This window comes from Podarcis bocagei (assembly GCF_964188305.1).
Source record: "Podarcis bocagei genome assembly, chromosome: 9".
In the NCBI taxonomy this organism is placed as follows: Eukaryota; Metazoa; Chordata; class Lepidosauria; order Squamata; family Lacertidae; genus Podarcis; species Podarcis bocagei.
In genome coordinates, this window is record NC_138134.1 from 2,199,892 (window position 1) to 2,223,574 (window position 23,683).

Below are 23,683 nucleotides of genomic sequence, written 5' to 3' on the forward strand. Positions count from 1 at the left end.
TTCTAATCATTCAGAGCTGCCATAACTAAGTGGAGCAAGTTAGAATCATCTAAAAGTAAATCATTCTGTGATTATTCATAACAAAATTAATCTTTTCTATCAAAGCCAAAAATAAACAAGTGAATTGTAATACAAATACTATATATTACTCTGCTGGAACAGCCTCTTCTCTGATAATGTTGTTATGACTACAAATCAGGACTAATATTACGGAAGTTATTGCTTTACTGAACAGGGAATAAACTCAGTCCAGTTTCTCTCTTCCCATCTTCAGTTTAGCAATTTTCAGTAAAATACCAATTGTTTTTTCTAAGAGTTTTAACTAAGTTATAACTAAGAGTGAGACACATTCCCTCTCTGTGGTTTTTGAGTCTTGCAAAGTTGGCCAACTAGCAAAACATCTAGAGCTGAATTTATTATGAAGAGGAGTAATTGTTTCTATCTTCCTCTAATGTACATATATACCATTCTGCTTCTGAGAAGAAGTTCATAGAGCACCATAGGGCAAGGTAAGCTGGTCATCATATCACCAAGCACTCCTAGTAAGCAAGTTGCTCCAACTATTCTTGAGACCAGACTGTAGCCTTTAATGCCTTGATATCCTGCCTTGCCCTCCTTGGAAAGGTAGAAGACCTTGTGGGGCAGGCATTTGGCTCGGATTCCCAGCACTCCTTCTCTCCAAGAGCTCATCCTGGGAGCACTCTGCCTATACTACTGCACCAGCTCTGTGGTGTGAGAGGCTTTTGGAAGTAAGTATGCTAGCCTTTTGCTAGACCTGGATTGAGGTGTCTCAGTCCAGATGTTACTGCCATCTTGGTCTTGGGCATTTTTCTTTCAGTTGTGGTTCTTGGGCCTGTTCCACCTTCCTTGGCACCACTGATCCCTTAGCCTCTGGGCCTGGGTCCAGGTCACTGCTGGCCTTTGGGGTCATGACAATACCTTTATTTCTTTCCTGTTTATAAACAATGGGAGGCAGCCTTCCCAGACTTGATACCCTGCAGATGTTTTGTAAAAGTCCTATCACCCTCAGCCAGCTAAGCCAGTGATGCTGGGAGTTGTAGAACAGCTTGGGGAAGGCTGCTTTGGAGAAGCAGCTTTCTTAAACGTCTCTTATAAAAGAGCCCCACTGTACATTTAACAAAAAGCGGGTTTGAATTTGGGTTCCCCTACGTCCAAACCTAATGCTACATCCATTATACCACCAGTATCAGGTGATAGTCTCATCAGGGATACTTTTTGCAAGTAGGTGAGGAATCATTGTGCAAGCTTTTTTGTTTAGAAGAGGCTTTGTATATATATCACATTCTGCTAATGTTCAGTATCAATGATTTTATCATCTAGAATCAATTGGGTGTTCACTACTATTATCATTGCTCCCTTTTTGGGAACACTAGTATTCTGACACACAGTGAACAAGCAGTGACTAGCTTTCAAACTTGTCATCTTCCGTTCGGCGGGCACCAGGAGCGACCTCGGAAGCGCAGAAGGGACCCCGTAAGGGGCTCCGGAACGTGGAGGGGGTAGCGGTGCTGTGAATCCATCGCTCTTTCCGCGGAAGCGAAGCCGCGTGGCTGCTGCTGATGAGCGCTGACCTTTCTTCTTTGAACATTTGATTTGAAACAACATACTCGTGAGTAAGAAATCCGAGACTTTATTTGAACCTAAATTTGTGAATTTCGGCTGAAAGCGGGAGACGCTAAAAAGGAAGTCAGTCTTCCGGCTCTGTTTAAAGTATTGAGCAAAGACTTACTAAAGCGGAAGCGCTGAAAGGAGTTTAAAGAAGTTGGAATATACCCTGCAAATTCAGATTTGACCCTTTAAAAGTTAAGGAAAAGTTAAAACTGTATTATAAGTGGACAGAAACTGTGATTTCTCTTTCTGCCTTTTCTACCTTTTGTGGATTACAAAGTTACGACACCCAGCTCTCGGGCTGTCTGGATACAAAGTAACATCAGACTGCAGCAACTGTATATAAAATTATAAAGTCACACCGGGCTACCTTGTAAGTTATAAAAAAGGAACTGTTGCATGCACCTTTGTAAAGAACTTTTATTCTCTGCAGTTAAAAAGTGAATTTAGAGGGCTTCCCCCTTGTCTTGGATTCTACCTAACTTTTTCTTTGGGAACTTAATGGTGGAATTTTTTTATCCTTCTCCCTAATTTCTGGGGAGCTCCCCCTGCTGGATTGTGGAATTATTAGTCTCTGAGAACTGCTGGTTGTTTTGGAATTTATACGTCTGGATGTTTACTTTTTGGATTGCCTTTCCCATGGGATTTACAATTTGACCTTGACACTTGGACAGCTGTGGAATGAGTGGTGCAGCAAAAACAAGGGCTGCCAAAAAAGCAAAACAAACTGAATTCTTGCAATCAACTTTGCCTGTGCAGCCACGTAGATCATCTGTTCCAATTGTGACAGGTCTGCAAGAAGGACAACCCAAACAGCCAGCTTTTGGGGATATGGCTGCAGGAGGGCTAGACCCTGTTTCTAAAGAAATATTGGATCAGCTGGCAGCATTAAATAAGAAAGCCGATGATCAAGCAGCTAAATTTGAGGAACAAGCGGCTAAATTTGACCAAGTGACAGCTACAATTAACAGACTGACAGATCAAGTCGCCCAAAATACACAGGCAGTAGGCAACATTGAAAAGACTACAACAGAAAATCGAAAATTAGCCGAGGAAGCAAATATAAAAGCAGACCAAAATAAAAAGAGGATAGAGGAACTAAGAGGGGAAGTAAGACCACTGAGCAGACAGGTTACTGAACAGCAAGCGTACCTGTCCATGGCGGAACTGAAAAACAGGGAAAGTAATCTCAGGCTTAGAAACATCCCAGAACTAGAAAAAGAAGATCTGATTGGTTTCTTGACAGGAGAAATATCCAAGTTCTGGGGTCTGGCAGAAGAGAAGGACTTCAAAATTGTCACCGCCTTTAGACTGGGAAGAGTGGCCAAGAAAGACAAACCAAGAGACTGCTTGATCATTTTGAGATCCAAGCAAGAAAAAGATAACATACTCGGCCTGCATTTTAAAAATTCATTGGTGATTCAGGGAAAGACAGCAGAAATCTTCAGAGATATACCAAAACAGTTGTTGGATTTAAGAACTACATATAAAGACCTGGCAAGTTTACTGAGAAACAACACAATCCCCTACAGGTGGGAATTTCCTCAAGGACTATCTTTTACCTTGAAAGGGAAGAAGGTAAGAATCAGAACAGCAGAGGAGCAAGAAAAGTTCCTAAACGATCACGGGGAGGACCTTCGGAAAGGAATAGCAGGTACCTGGCCACCTCCTACGCCTGGTGCAAAACCAGATCCACTTCCAGGCATAGACGACAAGGGAGACAACCCTATTGGTTGACAAATTGACCCAGGATGTCTCTGCAGCTTTTTAGTTGGAATATTCATGGCGCAAATTCTCCCGAAAAAAGGAAAAGGATTTTCCATATATTGAGGAAGGAACAATCAGACAAGGTTAAAAAAAGAGGAGTAGTGATATATGCAAAGGAGAGCCTAGCACCAAAGTTTGTGTATAAAGATGAACAAGGAAGAATTTTGGCGATCGAAATACAATCACAAGGAGAAAAATTTTTGATAGTAGGAATTTACGCACCAAACGAGGGGAAATCGGAATTTTATAAGAAGCTGCATGAGATAATGCTGGATCATATTGACTATACTAACATCATTTTGATGGGAGATATGAATGGGGTTGTTTCCACATACATGGATAAGTCACAAAATCAAAACTTGACTAAAGATGGCAGACTACCAAAGACTTTTTTTGAACTTACAGACAATATGGACTTGATTGATATTTGGAGGACAAAGAACCCTCTAGGTAAAGAGGGAACATTCTTTTCGGAGGCCCACCTATCCTGGACAAGAATCGACCAAATCTGGATGTCTAGAGGACTGGCACCTAAGACAAAAAAAATAGAGATCTGCCCCAAAACCTGCTCCGACCATAACGCTCTGAAAATAGACTTGAGACTTACACCAGCTGGATCCTTCAGATGGAGAATGAATGACTCTTTGTTTAGAGATCAGGAGATTGTAAAGAAGGCCCAAAAAACGTTGAAAGATTACTTCGAAATAAATTTGAATACTTCGGTGGAAAAGAAAATAATCTGGGACGCGAGTAAAGCTGTTATGAGAGGGTTCCTGATACAACAGAACACCATCAAGAAAAAACTCTGGAATGGTAAAAAGGATAAGATTTTGGAGAAGATAAGAGACGGAGAGAAAAAGTTGAGACTAAATCCAAAATCAAAAGAAGTTTTAAGAGAAATAAAATTCTACCAAGCACAATATACGAAATTGATAAATCAAGAAGTTGAATGGAAAATTAAACAGATGAAACAAAGATCATTCGAATCGGCAAATAAATGTGGGAAGCTGCTGGCATGGCAGCTGAAAAAGAGACAAAAATTGAACTTTGCTACCAATCTGGAGGTTGAAGGAGAATGTATTCAGAAACCAGAAGAAATCAGAAAGTGTTTCCAGAGATACTTCAAAAAATTGTTTACCCAAGGACCCCAAGTAGAGACTGAGATAAACAAATTTTTAAAAAGCCATGGCCTGCAAAAACTAACACAAGATAAACAAACAGCCCTGAATTACAAAATAACACAACAGGAAATTGAAAGTGCCATTCAGAATATGCAATTAGGCAAATCCCCAGGCCCAGATGGACTTACCTCCAAATATTATAAGACATTGAAGGAATATTTGATCCAGCCACTAATGGAGGTATGTAACCAAATTATGGAAGGGAAGGGGGCACCAGAATCGTGGAAAGAGGCATTCATCACTTTGATACCAAAATTGGAATCTGAAAAGACTCAACTTAAGAACTACCGTCCCATCTCACTCCTAAACGTGGATTACAAAATTTTTGCTGATATTTTGGCAAATAGACTGAAAAAAAGTTTTAAATGAAGTAATTCATAAGGACCAAGCAGGCTTTCTCCCTGGTAGGCATTTGTCTGACAACACCAGGAATATCGTTGATGTTTTGGAGTTACTACAGACAAATTTGAGTACGAAAGCAGTTTTGATTTTTATAGACGCTGAGAAGGCCTTTGACAATATATCTTGGAAATTTATGAAGGAAAACTTGGAAGGGATGGGAGTGGGAAGGGCGTTCCAAAATGGTATTGAAGCAATCTATTCAGAACAAAAAGCTAAATTGATAGTAAACAATGTGGTGACAGAGGAGTTCAAAATTGAAAAAGGGACACGACAGGGGTGCCCCTTATCACCCTTGTTATTCATTTCTGTCCTGGAGGTGTTGCTGAACTTGATTAGGAAGGATCAGCAGGTGGAAGGAATACAGGTCGGAGGAAAACAATATAAACTGAAGGCTTTTGCAGATGACTTGGTTTTGACATTACAGGAGCCAGAACCTAGTACAAAAAGAGCTTTAGAACTAATTTCTGAGTTTGGTCGGGTGGCGGGATTCAAGTTGAACAAACAAAAAACTAAGGTTTTGACAAAAAACTTGACACCTTCAGAAATAGATGGGTTCCAGAAGGAAACAGAACTAAATGTGGTTACAAAAGTGAAATACCTGGGGGTTAATTTGACTGGGAAAAATCTGAATTTGTTTAAAGATAACTATGAAAAATGTTGGTCTGAAATTAAAAAGGACTTAGAAATTTGGTCAAGATTGAAACTTTCCTTGTTGGGAAGAATTGCAGCAGTTAAGATGAATGTATTGCCAAGAATGTTGTTTTTGTTTCAAACCCTTCAGATCGTGGACAGAGTGGAGTGCTTTGGAAAGTGGCAGAGGGATATTACGAAGTTTGTCTGGCAGGGCAAAAAGCCCCGAATAAAATTTAAAATACTAACAGATGCAAAGGAAAGAGGGGGATTTGCCCTGCCAGACTTAAGGTTGTATTATGAAGCTGCATCCTTCTGCTGGATGAAGGATTGGTTTTTGTTAGAAAACACTGATGTCCTAGATCTGGAAGGGTTTAACAATGCTTTTGGGTGGCATGCATATTTGTGGTACGACAAGGTAAAGTTGCACAAATTGTTCAAAAACCATATTGTCAGGAAAGCTTTATTCATTGTCTGGACTAAATATAAGGACTTACTTGAAAATAAGACCCCGAGGTGGTTATCTCCGATGGAGGCTAAGACCAGAAAATTAATTAACATGGAGAGTGGCTGGGCAAAATACTGCGAGATAATAGAAAGAGTCGGTGATACTTGGAGGTTGCAGAGTTTTGAAAAATTGAAAGGAAAGGTGCGAGACTGGTTTCACTATGCCCAAATTCTAGAGATTTTTAAAAAGGATAAAAAAATTGGTTTCCAGGTGGAAAAATCAAAATTAGAGTCAGAACTACTAGAACCTAAGACGAAAGTGCTTTCAAGAATGTATAACTTGCTGCTTAAATGGAACACTCAAGATGAGACAGTTAAATCAGCCATGATAAAATGGGCACAAGACATTGGGTACAACATTATGTTTGAAGACTGGGAAAGGTTATGGACCACCGGTATGAAATTTACGGCTTGTAGTGCCTTAAAAGAAAACATTATGAAAATGATGTACAGGTGGTACATGACCCCAGTCAAACTTGCAAAGATATACCATCTGTCTGATAATAAATGTTGGAAATGTAAGGAGGCTGAAGGAACATTCTTCCACCTCTGGTGGACATGCCCGAGGGTGAAGGCCTTTTGGGAAATGATTTATAACGAGTTGAAAAAGGTATTTAAGTATACCTTCCATAAGAAACCAGAGGCCTTCCTCCTGGGCATTGTAGGCCAGAGAGTGTCAAAGAAGGATAGAACTTTCTTTTTATATGCAACTACAGCAGCAAGAATCCTCATAGCCAAATATTGGAAGGCACAGGAGCTACCCACGCTGGAAGAGTGGCATACGCAACTGATGGATTACATGGAACTAGCCGAAATGACTGGCAGAATCCGAGACCTGGGAGAAGAGGCAGTGGAAGAGGATTGGAAAAAATTTAAAGACTATCTACAAAAACATTATAAGTTATATGAATGTTGAGAATTTGCTAAGTTTTGGGAAAAACATGCTTCAGTATTGAGATTTGAAAATGATGGAAATTAAGTTATGATTGTGAAAAGTTCAAATTTTAGAATATATAATTAGATGAAAGTACAAAAACGCATGAAACAAGGTATCAATTTGCTGTTTATTTTTTTTATTGTAAAGAAAACAGGGGATGGAAGATGTGGGGAAGTCCAGTTGATTATGAAAAATGATTTGGAAAAGTGAATTTTCTTGTATTTAATTTTTTCTTTCTTTCTGTAAAACCGCTTTTGTTGTGTTATTGACGATGTATTCTGACCTTGGAAAAAAAGCAAATAAAAAATATTATTAAAAAAAAAAAAACTTGTCATCTTCCCAGTCAGCATGCAGTTACTTAGCTGGCACTTGAAGGAGCTGAATATGTGTGCCCTGGAGTATGTTTAAAAATGTTCCAAGGGATTTCCGTGGAAGCTATGTCAGGAAATTGTATATCTGGGCACGGGAATATGCCATGCTGTATTGAAGTGCCTTTTTACTCTTCACTCTTTGAAGTGCCTGGTCTCATTTCTATGTAGGCACGTGTAACTGGGTGTCTTTACTGCCTAGCAACTCATTTTAGTCCTTGTGTATATCTAATCCACATAGAGGTTATCCATGGCTACCAGCCATGATGGCTTTGCTCCGCCTCCGTGGTCAGTCTCCTCCTAAAGACCAGTCGCTGGAAACCACAGGAGGGGGAGAAGGCCTTTGCACTCAGGTCCTGTTTGAGGGTTTCCCACAGGCATCTGGTTGGCCACTGTGAGAATAGAAGGCTGGACTAGATGGGTCAATGGCCCGATCCAGCAGGGGGTTCATACATTCTAAAGTACAGTTTATTCAGACAATAATTGTGAATTGGATTTCTTTCTTTTCCTTTTTTTTAAAGAATTATTGCAAATGGAGCTACAAGCTTCTGAACTGAAGAAGGAACCTAGCACTTATGTGGCTTTGCCAGTTTATGAGGAGTGGGCAATAAAAACAGAGAAAACCATCAGCTTTACACTGGAACCTCTGGTTACAAATGCATCTGGTTACAAACGCTTGAGGTTACAAGCTCCGCTAACCCGGAAGTAGCTGTTCCTGGTTGCAAACTTTGCCCCAGGATGCAAACGGTAATCGCACGCTGGAGGCCCCATTAGCAAAAGCGCACCTCAGGATAAGAACAGTTTCAGCTTAAGAACGGACCTCCAGAACAAATTAAGTTCGTAACCAGAGGTACCACTGTATAGAAAAAAAAGAAAATTACCGTATTTTCCGCTCCATAAGATACACTTTTTTCCCTCCTAAAAAGTAAGGGGAGATGTCTGTGCATCTTATGAAGCAAATGCTGCACGGAGGAGGGATGGACGGGAGCCATGGCTCCCCTTCCTTCCCTCCTCCATGGCTCACTTTAAAGCAGCAAAGCGGGACAAGAGCCGCTTACATGGGTGTAAAGCAAGCACAGTGGGAGCCATGTAATCCCTCCTCCCCCGTGCTTGGCCCCCCCATTTTGATGGGCACATGCGCACCACCCCCTTGGGACGATGCTCGTGTGGGTGACGTCCCACATCCCCACAGGCGACGTGCCACCACACAAGACCTTCCCTCCGCCACTGGTCTTGCTGGGACAGTAGTGCCTTCCTTTGCAGAAATGGGAAATTTGAAATGTGGCTGTGGTTTGGTCCTTGTGTTGTGTACGAAGGTGTCAATTAGGTAGGTTTGACTTTAAATGGGAATTGAATCGGATTTCTCCCTCGTTCCTCCCAAATATGAAAGCCCCCAGAGCTCTCGGCAAGGAACAAAAAGGAAGAAAGTCCCACTTCTTTTGGCTTTATTAAAATAATTGTGTAGGGCCAACCATATAGTCCTTTGATCTAAGGGACTCAACATGGGAAGCTCATATATTTCCATTGCCTGCCCCCCTTACTAAGGGATAAATTATTATTATTATTATTATTATTATTATTATTATTATTATTATTTATTATTTATACCCAGCCCATCTGGCTGGGTTTCCCCAGCCACTCTGGGCGGCTTCCAACAGAACAATAAAATACAATAACCTATTAAACATTAAAAGCTTCCCTAAACAGGGCTGCCTTCAGATGTCTTCTAAAAGTTTCTTCATTTGTTAATGACAGTGATGGTTCTTAATGCCACTGTTGACTGCTGTTCACTTTACATGGTTGAAATAGTATTATGATACACCAGTAGGTTATTAAATAGTTTAGTACAACATTTGATTCAGAATATTTTTTTCTTGTTTTCCTCCTCTAAAAACTAGGGGCGTCTTATGGTCAGGTGCGTCTTATGGAGCAAAAAATACAGTATTGTGAATATTGAAAACTTTAATTTTCAGTCTTTCAGTATCAAGCAGACATGAAATATTCAGAGAAAAAGTGTGGCAAGGGAGAGACAATGAATGTTACATGAAATTTAATCATTCTTCTTTTCTGAACTATTCAGCTTTTTCGTATTTGTCATAATATTTATCATGGACTTCTAAGAATTGAAGGTTTGTGTAGACTGAAACAAGCTTCTCTGCTCTTTCACATTTCATAATACATATTCTTTTCCTGGAAAAAGACAAAGGTTTTGAAGGGGGAAAGAACAAACTTCCCTCTGAATATTTTCAATTTTCCCCCCTGGGCCTTTACACCTCTAATGATAAGCAACAATCCTTCTTTCATCTCTCTCTGCTTCCATTCTGTAATGGCTTTCCCCCGTCTGTAAGAAGAGGTCCTTGAAGCTGCCTTGTGCTGTAAGATCATTGGCCCATCTCCCCCAGTCTTGTCTATCCCAACTGGCTGTGGTTATTCATCGTCTCAGGCAGAGCTATTTTCTTGGCACCTGGAGATACCAGGGATTGAATCCTGAACATTATATATGCAAAGCATTTTCATTTTCCTATTCCTACCACTTTACTTGATGTTATGTGAAGGTAAAGGGACCCCTGACTGTTAGGTCCAGTCGCGGACGGCTCTGGGGTTGTGGCGTTCATCTCGCTTTATTGACCGAGGGAGCCGGCATACAGCTTCCGGGTCATGTGGCCAGCATGACTAAGCTGCTTCCGGCGAACCAGAGCAGCGCACAGAAACACCGTTTACCTTCCCGCTGGAGCGGTACCTATTTATCTACTTGCACTTTGACCTGCTTTCGAACTGCTAGGTTGGCAGGAGCTGGGATCGAGCAATGGGAGCTCACCCCCGTCGTGGGGATTCGAACCGCCAACCTTCTGATCGGCAAGCCCTAGGCTCTATGGTATAGACCACAGTGCCACTCGTGTCCCATTCACTTAATGTTAGCCTTTATTAATAATCTAAAAAGAAGTAATTCACTGGTTCTTCTTCCTCTCTGCAATAGTTATAACTATTTATAGCTCAGTTTTATAACAGAAGCAATGGAAGAAATTGTAATAGTTTATGTACTGTATGTTAGTTTAGTTAACAATATATAACAACTTAGTATGACACTGATGTGTGTAAATAGCATTTAAATACAAAGGGTGATACCTAACATTAGTCATACTCAGAGTAGACCAGTTAAGTTGGATATCACCCAAAGTACTGCCTGCTCTAGCCATAGGAATGTAGAAATTATTCAATGAATTTTATAAAGAGAAGGCTCCTATGAGTTGCATTTAGACATTTTCCCCACTTGGAACACTGCATAGGAATAAATGTAGTAGCTTACTTCAGAGGCATCAGCATGAGTTATATTCCCTTCACCATTGCATATTCTATATTTATATTCATGTCAGTGATTTTCTGGAGTGATTTGTGGCCCATGCAATCATTTATTCTTTATTAAAACACCTGAGCATATCAAGGCACATTGTTCTCAGTCAATCTGGAGAGCTCCTGAATGTGGTCATTTTTGGAAACACAAGTACCCTTTGGTTTCAACAACATCTGCAAGCATGGAAAACAATTTTCACAAAGCTTCTGTAGGTAACACCCAAAGTGTTTGTTGATAGAAGGCAAGTGGATCATAGAATGAAATGCATGTAGTATAAATTAGGCATTGAGAAGATTTGTCAAGGACGTTTACATTTATGCACCCTTTTGTGATTGATACATTCTTACAATATTTGCTTTTTCTATGGGCAAATATTAATTGATTATTTTGTAATGGCCTGAATGCAGTATGGTGAAACATAGTTTGGTTTCTCTTTTTCTTAGAAGTGCTGATGAAAGGCAAAACTCTCACAATTGCCTCCTATTGCTGTGAAATAATGATTAGCTTAGCTCTATGAAGAGCTGTCAGGGTTGTGCTGTGGTGCCTGCAGCACATTCTGGAGTATGCTGATAGTGGGCAAACTCCTCCCAAACAGGTGAAACGATAAGTGTTCCACATTCCCAGTAGAAGAAAAACAACATAAACCATGCTTTGACACGAAGCATCTAATGATATAAAGGCAGTTGATAGGCTGGCGCCATTGCACACTCAGATGACTGTAGCACACACTTGTCTATATTGCTCACTAAATGAATCAGGCATTCATTTAAAGGGAGGCTTTTGCAGCAGAGAGCATTGAAAACACATGCCTAATAGGTACATTCATTTTAATAGGCTCATTCATTGAGCTGGCCTGATTAATTAGTGCATGTCACCATCTGGTACTTATGGAGACTATTCATTTTTAGAATGCTGAAATTGCAGGGAATAGTGCACACCAATTAAGTTCCTTTTAACTGGATTATGTTGGTATAAAGTATTAGTGTAGGAGGTCTTCATTGTGATTCAGACAGCACACATCTGAAGAGGACCTGCCAGAGCAAAGAAATAGTGCCTGAAATACATAGGAGAAAAAAGAGGCTGCATGTATCTCTTTCATTAGACAAATTGTTAATACCTAGAGAAGTGAACATAAGAAATTGCTTGTAAGCAAGTGGAGATTTCAGGCTTCCCCTCTCTCTCTCTCTCTCTCTCTCTCTCTCTCTCTCTCTCTGTGTGTGTGTGTGTGTCCTGGATATAATGAAGCTATTTTCCCCCTAGCTTTTGCCTTGATGTCTTTAGTATCACAGGAAGAAGTTAAAATATCAGTATTCACTTTTTCCTCAATCTTACTTTTTTTTTTGGTATTCAAAACCATAGGTCACTCTTGTCTCGGAAGACTACATTTTCCTACATTAGAGTTAATAAAATCTACACAAAAAACTTTCACAAATTAATGCACTGAAAGGTCCAATAACCCAATGAAAGAATTTTAAATTTTTGTTCTCTACACACCTATCCTTATACTTTGTGCAGTGCATTATTACAATTTGACCACATTCATGTGGATATTGTTTGCAAATAGGTTATTTCTTATTTTGCTGTATACTTGCTTGCTTGCTTGTAACTGGTTTTACCCTTTTGAGCAACAGGGAAGTTTGTCATCAAAGGGGACTGTCAAGGGATTTCTTTTGCTGTCTCTGCCAGCCTTCAGGTTATTTAATTCATTAGTGTCTTCCGTTGTCTATAATACCAATAGGCTTTTTTAATGCTATAAAACTAAAGCACTTTGAAATATTCTATCAGCACCACTGAAATTAGGGCACCTAATGAATAACAAAGGGTGTTCATAAAGAGTATTCATCCCACAAACTGACTCTGATTTTAAGTCCTCTCTCCTGTCTGTCTCAATTCATTTAGTACTGTTTGGCACCTAGACATGAGAAAGCAGTTTGATCCGATTTATTATATTTCTAAGCCGCTTTTCATTCAAATGAATCCCAAAGCAATTTACAAATAATAAATAACAGTAACATGACAGAACATAATAGAACATCACCAATACAACATAAATCATATAGAGTAATTAACAAATTATCAGTGAAACAATTACAATGTATAAAAACACTGTTAACAAAGCAACAACTATAAAATAAGTTAAACATCACAATTAAAGCAAAAGTCTTATGATTAACAAATCAATGCAGCATCTATAAAACAATTGTAACATTAACAAAACAGCAACCCAAAAATAAACTAATTAATATTTATTATGGTTTATTCAATTTATATACCACCCTTTATCAAAAGATCCCAGGGCAGTGTACAACATTAAAAACACATTACAGAACATCAATGATAAAAACATAGTAAAAACATGGTAAAAGGCATACTGACAGAAAGCCTAATAATAAAATAATCCTATACTCTCTCCACACCCCATTGCTCATAATACACATATTTTGTCTATTTTAACGTGGTGATCATAAAAGACGTAAGTTTTTGCACCTGTCTTAAAATTTGTAGTCCAATGGAAGGCATCATTTTGCCACAGTCTGATTAGTAGAAAACAGTGGTTCTAAAGATGTTGAAGCAAAGGCTGCTTTATCAAGGCAAAGAACACATACATATAAGCCAACCAGTCCTTTAAAAACCTTGTGAACTCAAATTCTTTGGTGGTTATGCTAGTGTATTTTCTAAGACATTTTAGTCTCCTGACACTGCTTTAAACAGATAAAAGCTTTTCAATGGCTACTTGAAAGCAGGTGATAGCCAAAGTAATATTACTCTCAACTATCTTCCTAATTATCGTCAATATTTTGGGAAGCAATTTCTTAAATTTAAACTTTTGAAGCAAGAATATATAGAACATACTTGCCTACCTTATATTCATATTGTTTTATACAGTAATTGTGTGCAATATTATCTTGTATGCAACAGCTAAAAGTAGTATGCATGTTCTACTGTCTTATAAGATTGTTTATGAAATAGTGAACCAAGGCTTGCATGTGATATTATTATTATTATTATTATTATTATTATTATTATTATTATTATTATTACTCTGCCCATCTGGCTGGGTTGCCCCAGCCACTCTGGGTGGCCTCCAACACATGTGAAAACATAATAAAACATTACACATTAAAGGGCTTCCTGATACAGGGCTGCCTTCAGATATCTTCTAAAAGTTGTGTAGTTCTTTATCTCCCTGACATCTGATGGGAGGGCGTTCCACAGGGAGGGTGCTACTGCCAGGAAGGCCCTCTGCCTGGTTCTCTGTAGCTTCACTTCTTGCAGTGAGGGAACCACCACATTCATCTTGTGTTATACTGCAGCTCCATCTGGTGTTTGGTAGGAGTGGTTACCTATTGAGTATAAAAATTAACAGTATCACTTACTATAAAGCAATCTCATATTTATGCAGAGTGACAGATAAGTACCTGATTTCATTACCTGTACTTGCTGCATGCCACAGTGTGATAAAGGCCAACTGCCATTATATTCTGAACAGTATTGTATTTTGTGAAATCCAATTTAGTAATGTAGTTGTCAATTTACAGTAAATTTGTGTGCATTCCATAACATCCACACACAAGGAGACAGCCACTAAATCAACATCAGAATAGTTTTTTCACTAAATAAATAAAGTTTCTCTGCTCAAGTGATATTCATTCAAATCAATCAAGCAGATTTCTGTTTTTCCACACAATTCTAGACGTAAATAAGTTGATGTTTGGTTTTTTCCTTTGAGGTTAGTCATTACAAAAACAAATTGCAGTTAATTTTCAGATTGACTATTCTCTAAGGCAGCTTGCTTTGTGAGCAGCTGCTTAAAAGACAACTTGCTTGTAGGCTGCTCCATCCAATATATATTTGTATAAACAGCTTCTTATGTAGTTTCAGCATTTTTAATCATGTGATCAGAAGCAAAATGAGAGGAGACAATGATTTGGTTGAAAATCACTGGTACTACATGGGTGTCCCTCATACAGATAGTTGACACATGGAACAGCCTCCATGTGGTTGCATTTGAAGCAAGCACACAACACAACACACAATGTTGCTTAGCTACAAATCTCAGAGTTCTAGGAAGGAGGGACTGACTTAAGCAACTCTGAAAATTATAGCTCCTAGAGGGGAGTAGATGTTTCCTAACAACTCTCAGAAGCCTTAACAAACTACAGCTCCCAGGATTCTTTGTGGGAAGCCATAACTGTTTAAAGTGGTACAGTAACTACTTTAAAGTAGTGACTACTTTAAAGTACCATCTGCACTATAGGCTAACTAACTAACTAACTAACTAACTAGTGTTAGTTTATCAAATCGTACTTCTTGCTGGGATTATGTATTCCATGGTCATGTCAGGTTAGGGAAGGCTGATAAAGTGATGGTTTGTTCCTATAATAAAACACATTTTTTTATCCTGCCCTTTCTCTGGGTTCTCTATACCTGTTTCATCTCACGATAACCCTCTGAAGTAAGTTTGGGTGAAAGATGGAAGGGTAAATAGAACTTCTGAAGTTCCTTCTTCTACAGGTTGGGAGACATAACCTCTTGAGTAGGAACTAACTTCTCATTGATCATTTATGACCATTTTTTCTTCTTTTTTAGGATGACCAGGATTTGATTACACAGACAAGATGAACAAGCAAGATAACAAATAAATGATCTTACCATGCATTGAACAACTTCTGAGAGTCAGGTGCTTAGCCCTGGGAAAAATGTCTGCTTGCAATGCATTCACTGAACATGTCTGGAAACCTGGTGAATGTAAAAACTGCTTCAAGCCAAAAAACTTGCACCAACTGCCTCCAGCTTCTGAAAAACCTCTCGTCTCTACAAATCTGAAAATCAATGCAAGTCACAGCAACAACCAACGTACTAAAAATACAGGAAATTTTCGACCTCCTGTAGCAAAAAAACCCACTATAGCTGTGAAACCCACCATGATGACAGTAGATGGACAGGGTATATGTGGTGAGGTCAGCCCACAAGATCTTTGCGAGAACAAGCCAATTGCAGGCTGGAACCAAAATAGGACTGTCTTGAAAAAAACACCACATAACAATAATAATAATGAAGAAGAAATTGAAGGTTATGGTCATGTTCATAGGCCTTATGGGAATAGTGATGGTGTAGGTAAAGCTCCAAGCAACAATAATGGACTGACAGAAATGTTGAAGGAAATTGCAGGCTTGGACACGTCGTCTTCTCTAACAGGAAATGAAATTAATTCAAGGGAAGCATTCTTGGGAAGAATAAACAATTGCTATAAAAAGTCATTAGAAAGAAAGGTCCCTCCAAGCTGCATGGTGGGTGCCATGAAGGATTCGCAAAATAAGCATGTTGTTCTGAGTGGAAGCACTGATGTAATAAGTAATGAAGGTGGTCGTTTCTGTTACCCAGAATTCTCCAGTGAGGATGAGAGTGAGGAGGATCTGCTTTTTGGCAATATGCATGAAGACCATGAGAGCTGGGATGAAAGTGACGAAGAGCTGCTGGCAATGGAAATTCGCATGAGGGGACAGCCACGCTTTGCTAACTTTAGGGCTAATACGCTATCACCTGTCCGATTTTGTGTTGACAAAAAATGGAACACAGTGCCTTTAAGGAACAAGTCTCTCCAGAGGATTTGTGCTGTGGACTATGATGATAGCTATGATGAAATTTTGAATGGTTATGGAGATGACACTGTGATTCTTTATGGGCAAGCAAGCATGCAAAGCATGGTGTCTTCTGATTCCATGTCTCCTGACTCTTCTTTGACTGAAGAGTCTCGCTCTGGGACAGCAAGCAGTTCTTCTCAAAAGCTCTGCAATGGTGGATTATCTCCTAGCACTCCTAAAGATATCAAATTAATTGAGGAAGAATATAAAAGCTTTTGTGATGATCAGCAATTGACAGTTGTAACTAAAAACCCTCAAATTGCTACCAAAACTTTGGAGACTCATAAGGCTGTGCTTGCCCTTAGGTTGGAAGAAAAGGATGGCAAGATTGCTGTTCAAAGTGATAAGCAAGAATGCTGTAGTCCTTCAGGTATGCCAAGTCAAGCATCAGCTGCAAGCTTACTCCCCGTTGAAGAACAAGCAAAACCTTATAGGGTAGTAAACATGGAACAACCCATATGCAAGCCATACACTATTGTGGATGTATCAGCAGCCATGACCCATGAATGTACAGAGAATCGAACGAGAAGCTGTGATTCAAAAAGTACCCTATCTAATCCAAATTCACATGATACTCTAAGTACAAAGGTTGCGCCTCATTCTGTATCATCTGGGCAAGTGAACACCAATCTTAAAAAATCTAGTGCAGTCAGATACCAGGAAGTTTGGACTTCCAGTACAAGCCCACGGCAAAAGATTCCTAAAGTGGAACTAATTCCCAACACACCAGGACCTTCTGTACCTTTGAGGAAGAACATTCACAAATCTGCTCCTGCTTCACCTACATCAACCAATATTTCTACAAAAACAATCCCTGTTAAATCTCCTAACCTGTCTGAAATAAAATTCAATAGTTACAATAATGCTGGCATGCCACCCTTCCCAATCATTATTCATGATGAGCCAACATATGCTAGAAGTTGTAAGAATGCAATCAAAGTTCCTATTGTAATCAATCCCAATGCATATGACAATTTAGCAATCTATAAAAGTTTTCTAGGGACTAGTGGAGAGCTCTCTGTAAAAGATAAAACCACAAGTGTCATCAGCCACACATATGAAGAAATAGAAACAGAAAATGCCGCTCTGAAAAACATAACTAGCAAATCTACTGAACTCTCCCAGGCTAAAGGGTTAACTAATAGCTCTGAGAGAAGACTGGGCTCTGTGGCTCAGAAGGTTCAGGAGTTCAACAGCTGTCTTGGCAAAGGTCTGACTTCATCCAAAAGCTCTGATCACAGCTCCCCAACAAAAATACCAAGAACTCTTCATGATCCTGTGGCCAAAACAGAAGAGACACAGGAGATATGTAGTGGAAGTAGGGAAAATGCCTGTACAGTACTATCACAAATTGTGGCTTCTATCCAGCCTCCACAGTCTCCCCCAGAAGTACCTCAGACTGGACCCAAGTCTTGCAGTGCGGAAGAATTGTATTCTCTGCCTCCTGATGCAGACACAGGTGAAAGTGTCCCAGTGCGGCCCAAATCTCTCTTTACCACACAGTCGAGTCCTGAGAGTGAAGCAGGAAATTCCACAGAAATGGTGCCTAAGGAAACCCTGTCCAAGTCACTAGTTGCCTATTCCTCAAAGCCAGTGGCTGCATCCCAGAATACCACAAATCCCAAAACTGAACAGACTCCCCCATTTCCTCCTCCTCGTTCCACGTCTTCACCATATCATGCCAGCAAAGTGTTGCAAAGACATTTCAGCAATTGGACCAAACCCACGAGCCCCATAAGATCAACAGAGGCTGAATCAGTATTGCATTCCGAAGGCAGACGAGCTGTTGATGCAAAGCCCAAGCGTTGGATATCGTTCAAGAGCTTCTTTCGTCGCAGAAAGACTGATGATGAGGAAGAGAGAGAAAGAGAAAAGGGGAAGCTGGTGGGTCTTGATGGAACTGTCATTCATATGCTTCCCCCTCCCCCTGTTCAACGGCATAATTGGTTCAGTGAGTCCACATCAGATTCAAGTGAGAAACCCTCAATTGTGTTTATGTTTAAATGTGAACAAGCAAAGATGGAGGCAAAATTTGATCGAAACAAGACTGAAGTAGAGCCAGCAGTTGAAGTTGTGGTATCCGAAAGAGACGAGAGGGAGAAGTCTTCAGAGGTATTGGAAGAAAAGAGCCATTCTTCACCACCTAATATTCCAAAGGAAATTCTCAGGTAAAAATAGATAAAGGTTTCACTTGACAGTTTATGCACCTTGCTATATATTTCCAAAAGTGAGAAATTTAAAGGCTGCTAAATAAATGTACACATAATGTTTACAATTCATTAGACAGCTATTTCCATTAATGATAATGCCACAAAGTTTTTGGGAATCTATTTATTAACACTGTGTTCCTTCACACCAGTGTTCAGTAGATTTGGTGGAGCTGCCTAAAACTCCATTTGTGTATGGAGAATAAAGTGCAGAGAGACTCCACATGGAACCCTAACCCTCCCCTTTCATGCCAGCCTCACATCAGGTGCAGTGCAGCATGTGGAGCTATTTATGAGAAGCACCCCAGCACACACGGTGCTCCTAAGAGAGCTAGGTGTAGTGGCCCAACATGGGTAGGAGGATGGTGAGGAGTGTGTCAGTTAATTTTCTCAGCGAGATGATGATGATGGTGATGAAGGATTAAATGGCAGGGGTCTATGCATCAGTATATAGAGCCTCTTTCTTGTCTGTACACAGGGAGCAGAACCGTGGCCTAACTTGCTGTGGAGTGGCGGGAACCATGAGTTTTGGCACCTTGCAGACTAATTTATTATGTTATAAGCTTCCATGATTAGTGTTCACTTCATCAAATGTATAAAGAGGCTTTGCATCTGATGAAGTGGGCTCTGTTGCGAAGACATCTGAGGGCAGCCCTGTCCCTGGTAGTTTTATTATGTTTTTATATGTACTGGAAGCCACCCAGAGTGGCCTAAAATTATTGTTAAATTATTATTACTATTCAGACTGACAGAAAGTACCCCATGAAGCACTCAGGAGTCAAGCTGTATTTCAAGTAGACTTTCTTCAATTTGCAGTCTTGCATCATCATAAAGCAATCTTCTTACATCCAGGAATCATCATACACAGGAGGGATCACATACACAGGAGAAGCCAGCAGGGGGAGTCAGCCATACCTACAGTGGTACCTCGGTTTTTGAACAGCTTAGTTCATGAACAACTTGGAAATTGAATGCTGCAAACCCGGAAGTAGGTGTTCCGGTTTGCGAACTTTTTTCGGAATCCAAACTGTTCCGTTTTGAGTGTTACACTTTCTTTTTTAGTGCCACACTTCTGTTTTGAGTGCCCCCACTCCTGCTTGCATGGGAGTAGGAGCTGGATGGGGTAGCTCAGCTAGGGAGCACAAAGCCTCCATTTCCCAGCTGAGAGATCCAGTAGAAGCTGGATCGGACTGCTCAGGTGGGGAGGTGCAGGCTCCGTCACACTTTCCAATGAGGGGTTCTCGGCTGGGGGCTCCTTTAAACTTCTCCTTTGAGGGGAGAAGTTTAAAGGAGCCCCCACCTCAGCATCAGAGCCCCTGCACCACCTGAAAGCAGCCAGGCGGAATAGTTGCTGGGGTGGCGCAGGTGGAGGTAGCCTAGCAGCTGCATCTGAGAGCCCCTAAACTTATGCTGAGGCAGCTGTCAGGCTCTCTCCACATTGCCACACGATGCTCCTTTAAACTTCTCTATTGAGGTGAACGCAGCCAGTGATGGAAAAGTGATGGAGCCTGCGCTTCGCCAGCTGAGCAGTCCCAATCCAACTCCTACTCCCGTGCAAGCAGGAGCAGGGGCGGAGATCTCTCAGTTGGGAAGCGGAGGCGCTCCTCAGCTGAGCTGCCCCATTCAGGGGCAGAGGAAGGGGATGCGGTAGGTGCAGGCTGCCCTGGGTGTCACCACTGAGGGGGGGGGGTGACAAAATGCCAGGCGGCACTCACCGCGGGACCTGCAGGGGGTCTCTCCTTGGAGAGACACGGTGGCTTGAGCGCACACAGGCTCCGCGCTGCCCAAATGGTCCACCCACTGCCTCCCCCCCCCCCAGCTGTAGGGCGGTTGAGTGGGAGGAGGCAGGTAGACTCCAGAGGCCCCACAGTGCGCCACACCCCTGGGCGCACCACCCCAGGCACCCGAGTGGCTTCCTCCGCCGCTGGCCCCATCCAGCTCCTACTCCCGTGCAAGCAGGAGTGGGGGCAGGGATCTCTCCGCTGGGAAGTGGAGGCTTTGTGCTCCCCAGCTGGCAATCAAAATTAAAACTGAAACTATCCAGAAAACCACAAAGCCAACAAAGTTGCAACTCATGAAAAAGCAGCAACACCACAAACTGAAAAAAGCAAACCAACCACAAGTGAATCAAAATCACAAGAAAACATAAAACAACACTGACCCTAACCCTAATTCTAATCCTTACCCTAACACCAACCCAATCCTAAAATTAACCCTAACCCAAAAATGGTCTTGTTAAATAGTGAAATTCATGTTAAATTGCTGTTTTAGGGGTGTGTTTTTTTAAAAGTCTGGAAATCCATTTTGCGTTACTTTCTATGGGAAAGCGTGCCTTGGTTTTAGAATGCTTTGGTTTTAGAACAGACTTCCGGAACGGATTAAGTTTGGGAACCAAGATACCACTGTATTTATCCTAACTGACTATAGATCAGTTAGGCAATGCCCCACCACTCATGATGCTGACTCATACCGCCTGAGTCAGCATTTCCACTTCACACAGTGTTAACTCCTTGATACCCACAACACTCCCAACAGGCTCTGGTCCCCAAAAGCTTGTGGCGTAGTAAATTTGTTAGTCATTATAATGTCACAATACTCTTTGTTATGTTTTGCTGCAACAGACTAACATAACTACCCCGCTGGAAATGGTAATTTAAATTACCATGTTTTACTGAAATAAGACATCACAGAAACTGGTTTTTAACCTTAAAACTGATTTTTAACCTTAAAATATCAGTACAAACACTGAGATATGCTTGAGCATTTTCCATCCTAAATTGGATGAACCCAGTAGAGTAAATGTATATAGTATTGCATGCTTAGTGTTTGAAGTAACTTATTTCTAGAAATTATTATCTGTGCAAATAGAATCAGAACTGAATAACCTCATGATACTGCACTTATATTTATGGGGTGTATATTCTTGCCATAAAGTTTTGTTACCTGTGTATGCTATATTTGTTATACTTTGAGTTGTCAGATTTTTTTTTCCATTCATTGCTACTTTGGGGGAAGGGAAAAAAATTATGTGAAATGTAAACTGCAAATCTTTAACATTTGCAGCCTTCACAATTTGTCTTACAGTCGTACCTTGGAAGTCAAACAGAAACCATTCGGGAAGTCTGTTTGATTTCCAAAATGTTCGGAAACCAAAGCACAACTTTGATTGGCTGCAGGAAGCAGCTGCAGCCAATCAGAAGCCCCATCGGATGTTCGGCTTCCAAAAATAGTTCGCAAACCAGAACAGTCATTTCCGGGTTTGCAGCATTTGGGAGCCAAAACGTTCGGGAACTAAGCTGTTCCAAAACCAAGGTACGACTGTACTTGGATTAGCTTTGAGGCAATCATGTCAGTTTTTATTGAGTTTTCATAGCATTACATCCATGAGTAAACAAAACAGAACCAATAACAAACAATTCTGGTCTACCACATAAAAAAGGAATACATCACAACAAGAGGTAAATATCATAGACATCACTTCTAACTTGAAAATTAAACGACATAAACTGAAAGCTATGTACACAAATCTTCAGGTGGCTTTCCTGGATGCCATCAGGAACATAGGAGTGGTGGCGATTCCTCCCTTGGTACCGAGGATCAATTAGCGGAACAGGCAGGGGCTTCTTGCTAATCTTCACATCTTCTCTTCCCAGCCTGGGACAAGGGCTCTTACCATTTACTGTTGCACTTGTTAGAGCAGAGTCCAGATCCTTTTCACACATAAGGAAATAAAACAAAACAAATTTCTTACTTTGTCCTTGGAGTTGCCTTCCTTCTTTCTGCATTTCTTGATTGTCCAGCCTGAGACGGTGCTATTGCAGACTTGAGCTGAGGAGAGGTGCTGGGGGGGAGTGCCATCTGCTGCTTGGGACTGGAGCTCTTTCAGCATGTTGTCAGGCTGCTGGTTATTACCCACAAGCCGTGTTTTGCCTTTGTGCTGGACTATCAACTTTAAAAGGAAGCCCCGTCGATATACTGTGCCCACTTTTTTTAGTGCTGATGTGTAAGGGTGGAGAGCTGTGGCCAGGCTGATATCCTGGAATATTTCAGTGGTAGCTTCACCATATATTAGGTTTCTAACATTCTGTAGTGCTCTGAAAATTGAGCCTTTGAGCCTATAGTGTTCAAAGCAAATTAGCATAGTTCTGCTTCTGCCTCCCCCATGTCCTCTTTCTGTGTCATTGGAGGACAGTGGTATGTTAAAATTCAGGGAGAATAGCCAGTCAATAATGAATTGAACCATGTCCCCCTCTTCCTGATTCTCCGGTAGGCCTCATAGACCAAAATCTTTGCCTCCTATCCCTTTCTGATTGTTCCTCCAGCTTCATAGGTAAATCTTCAGTCATTTATAAAACCTGGATCTCAGACAGGTTGGTTAGAGCAAGATTGTGTGCATAAGTTACTGTTTTAGAAATAACTGACAATTCATTAGGTAGCAAGCACAGAAAGTCATTCCCCTGGGCTCTCTGGAGCCCTGGGGGGCTTAAATGGAGATATGGAGGGACAGTTGGGGGCTAGCATTCCCCTTAAAACCTCTGGTGAAGTTGGAGGGTGTGACGTGAACCCACAGACATCTTTAAATGCCTGCTTTGGTCTTAGACGGAGTACTAAGTAGACGGAATACTTTGCCAGGAAAGGGGAGGCAGGATGCTGGATTTTATTGGGACTCCATTCTTGAGAATGCCTCAGAACAACCATGTTTGCTGTGGATCTCCTTTGATTTCAGACAATTGGGTCAAAGTGAAAAGGCGCCCCAGCTGACATGATGTCAACAAAAGCTGTTGGAGACTGTTGGTGTTTTGTCGTTTAGTCGTGTCTGACTCTTCATGACCCCCTGGACCAGAGCATGCCAGGCACTTCTGTCTTCCACTGCCTTCCGCAGTTTGGTCAAACTCATGCTGGTAGCTTCGAGAACACTGTCCCACCATCTTGTCCTCGTGTCGTCCCCTTCTCCTTGTGCCCTCCATCTTTCCCAACATGAGGGTCTTTTCCAGGGAGTCTTCTCTTCTCACGAGGTGGCCAAGGTATTGGAGCCTCAGCTTCAGGATCTGTCCTTCC

At 41.0% G+C, this 23,683-nt stretch overlaps 1 protein-coding gene across 6 annotated transcripts in view; it reads left to right on the forward strand.

The window, feature by feature from the left end:
* The window catches only part of PEAK1 (pseudopodium enriched atypical kinase 1), an 81,103-nt gene that overhangs the window by 30,807 nt on the left and 26,613 nt on the right, over positions 1-23,683 (forward strand). For 5 of the 6 annotated variants that reach the window (XM_081207571.1, XM_081207566.1, XM_081207569.1 and 2 more), the window contains exon 2: positions 15,364-18,586. In XM_081207571.1, coding sequence (XP_081063697.1) covers positions 15,417-18,586 — 3,170 coding nt within the window. In that variant the 5' untranslated portion in view covers positions 15,364-15,416. Of the gene's footprint in view, positions 1-15,363; positions 18,587-19,369; positions 19,516-23,683 lie in introns of those variants that run through there. The other variant, XM_081207570.1, reaches the window with a different exon arrangement.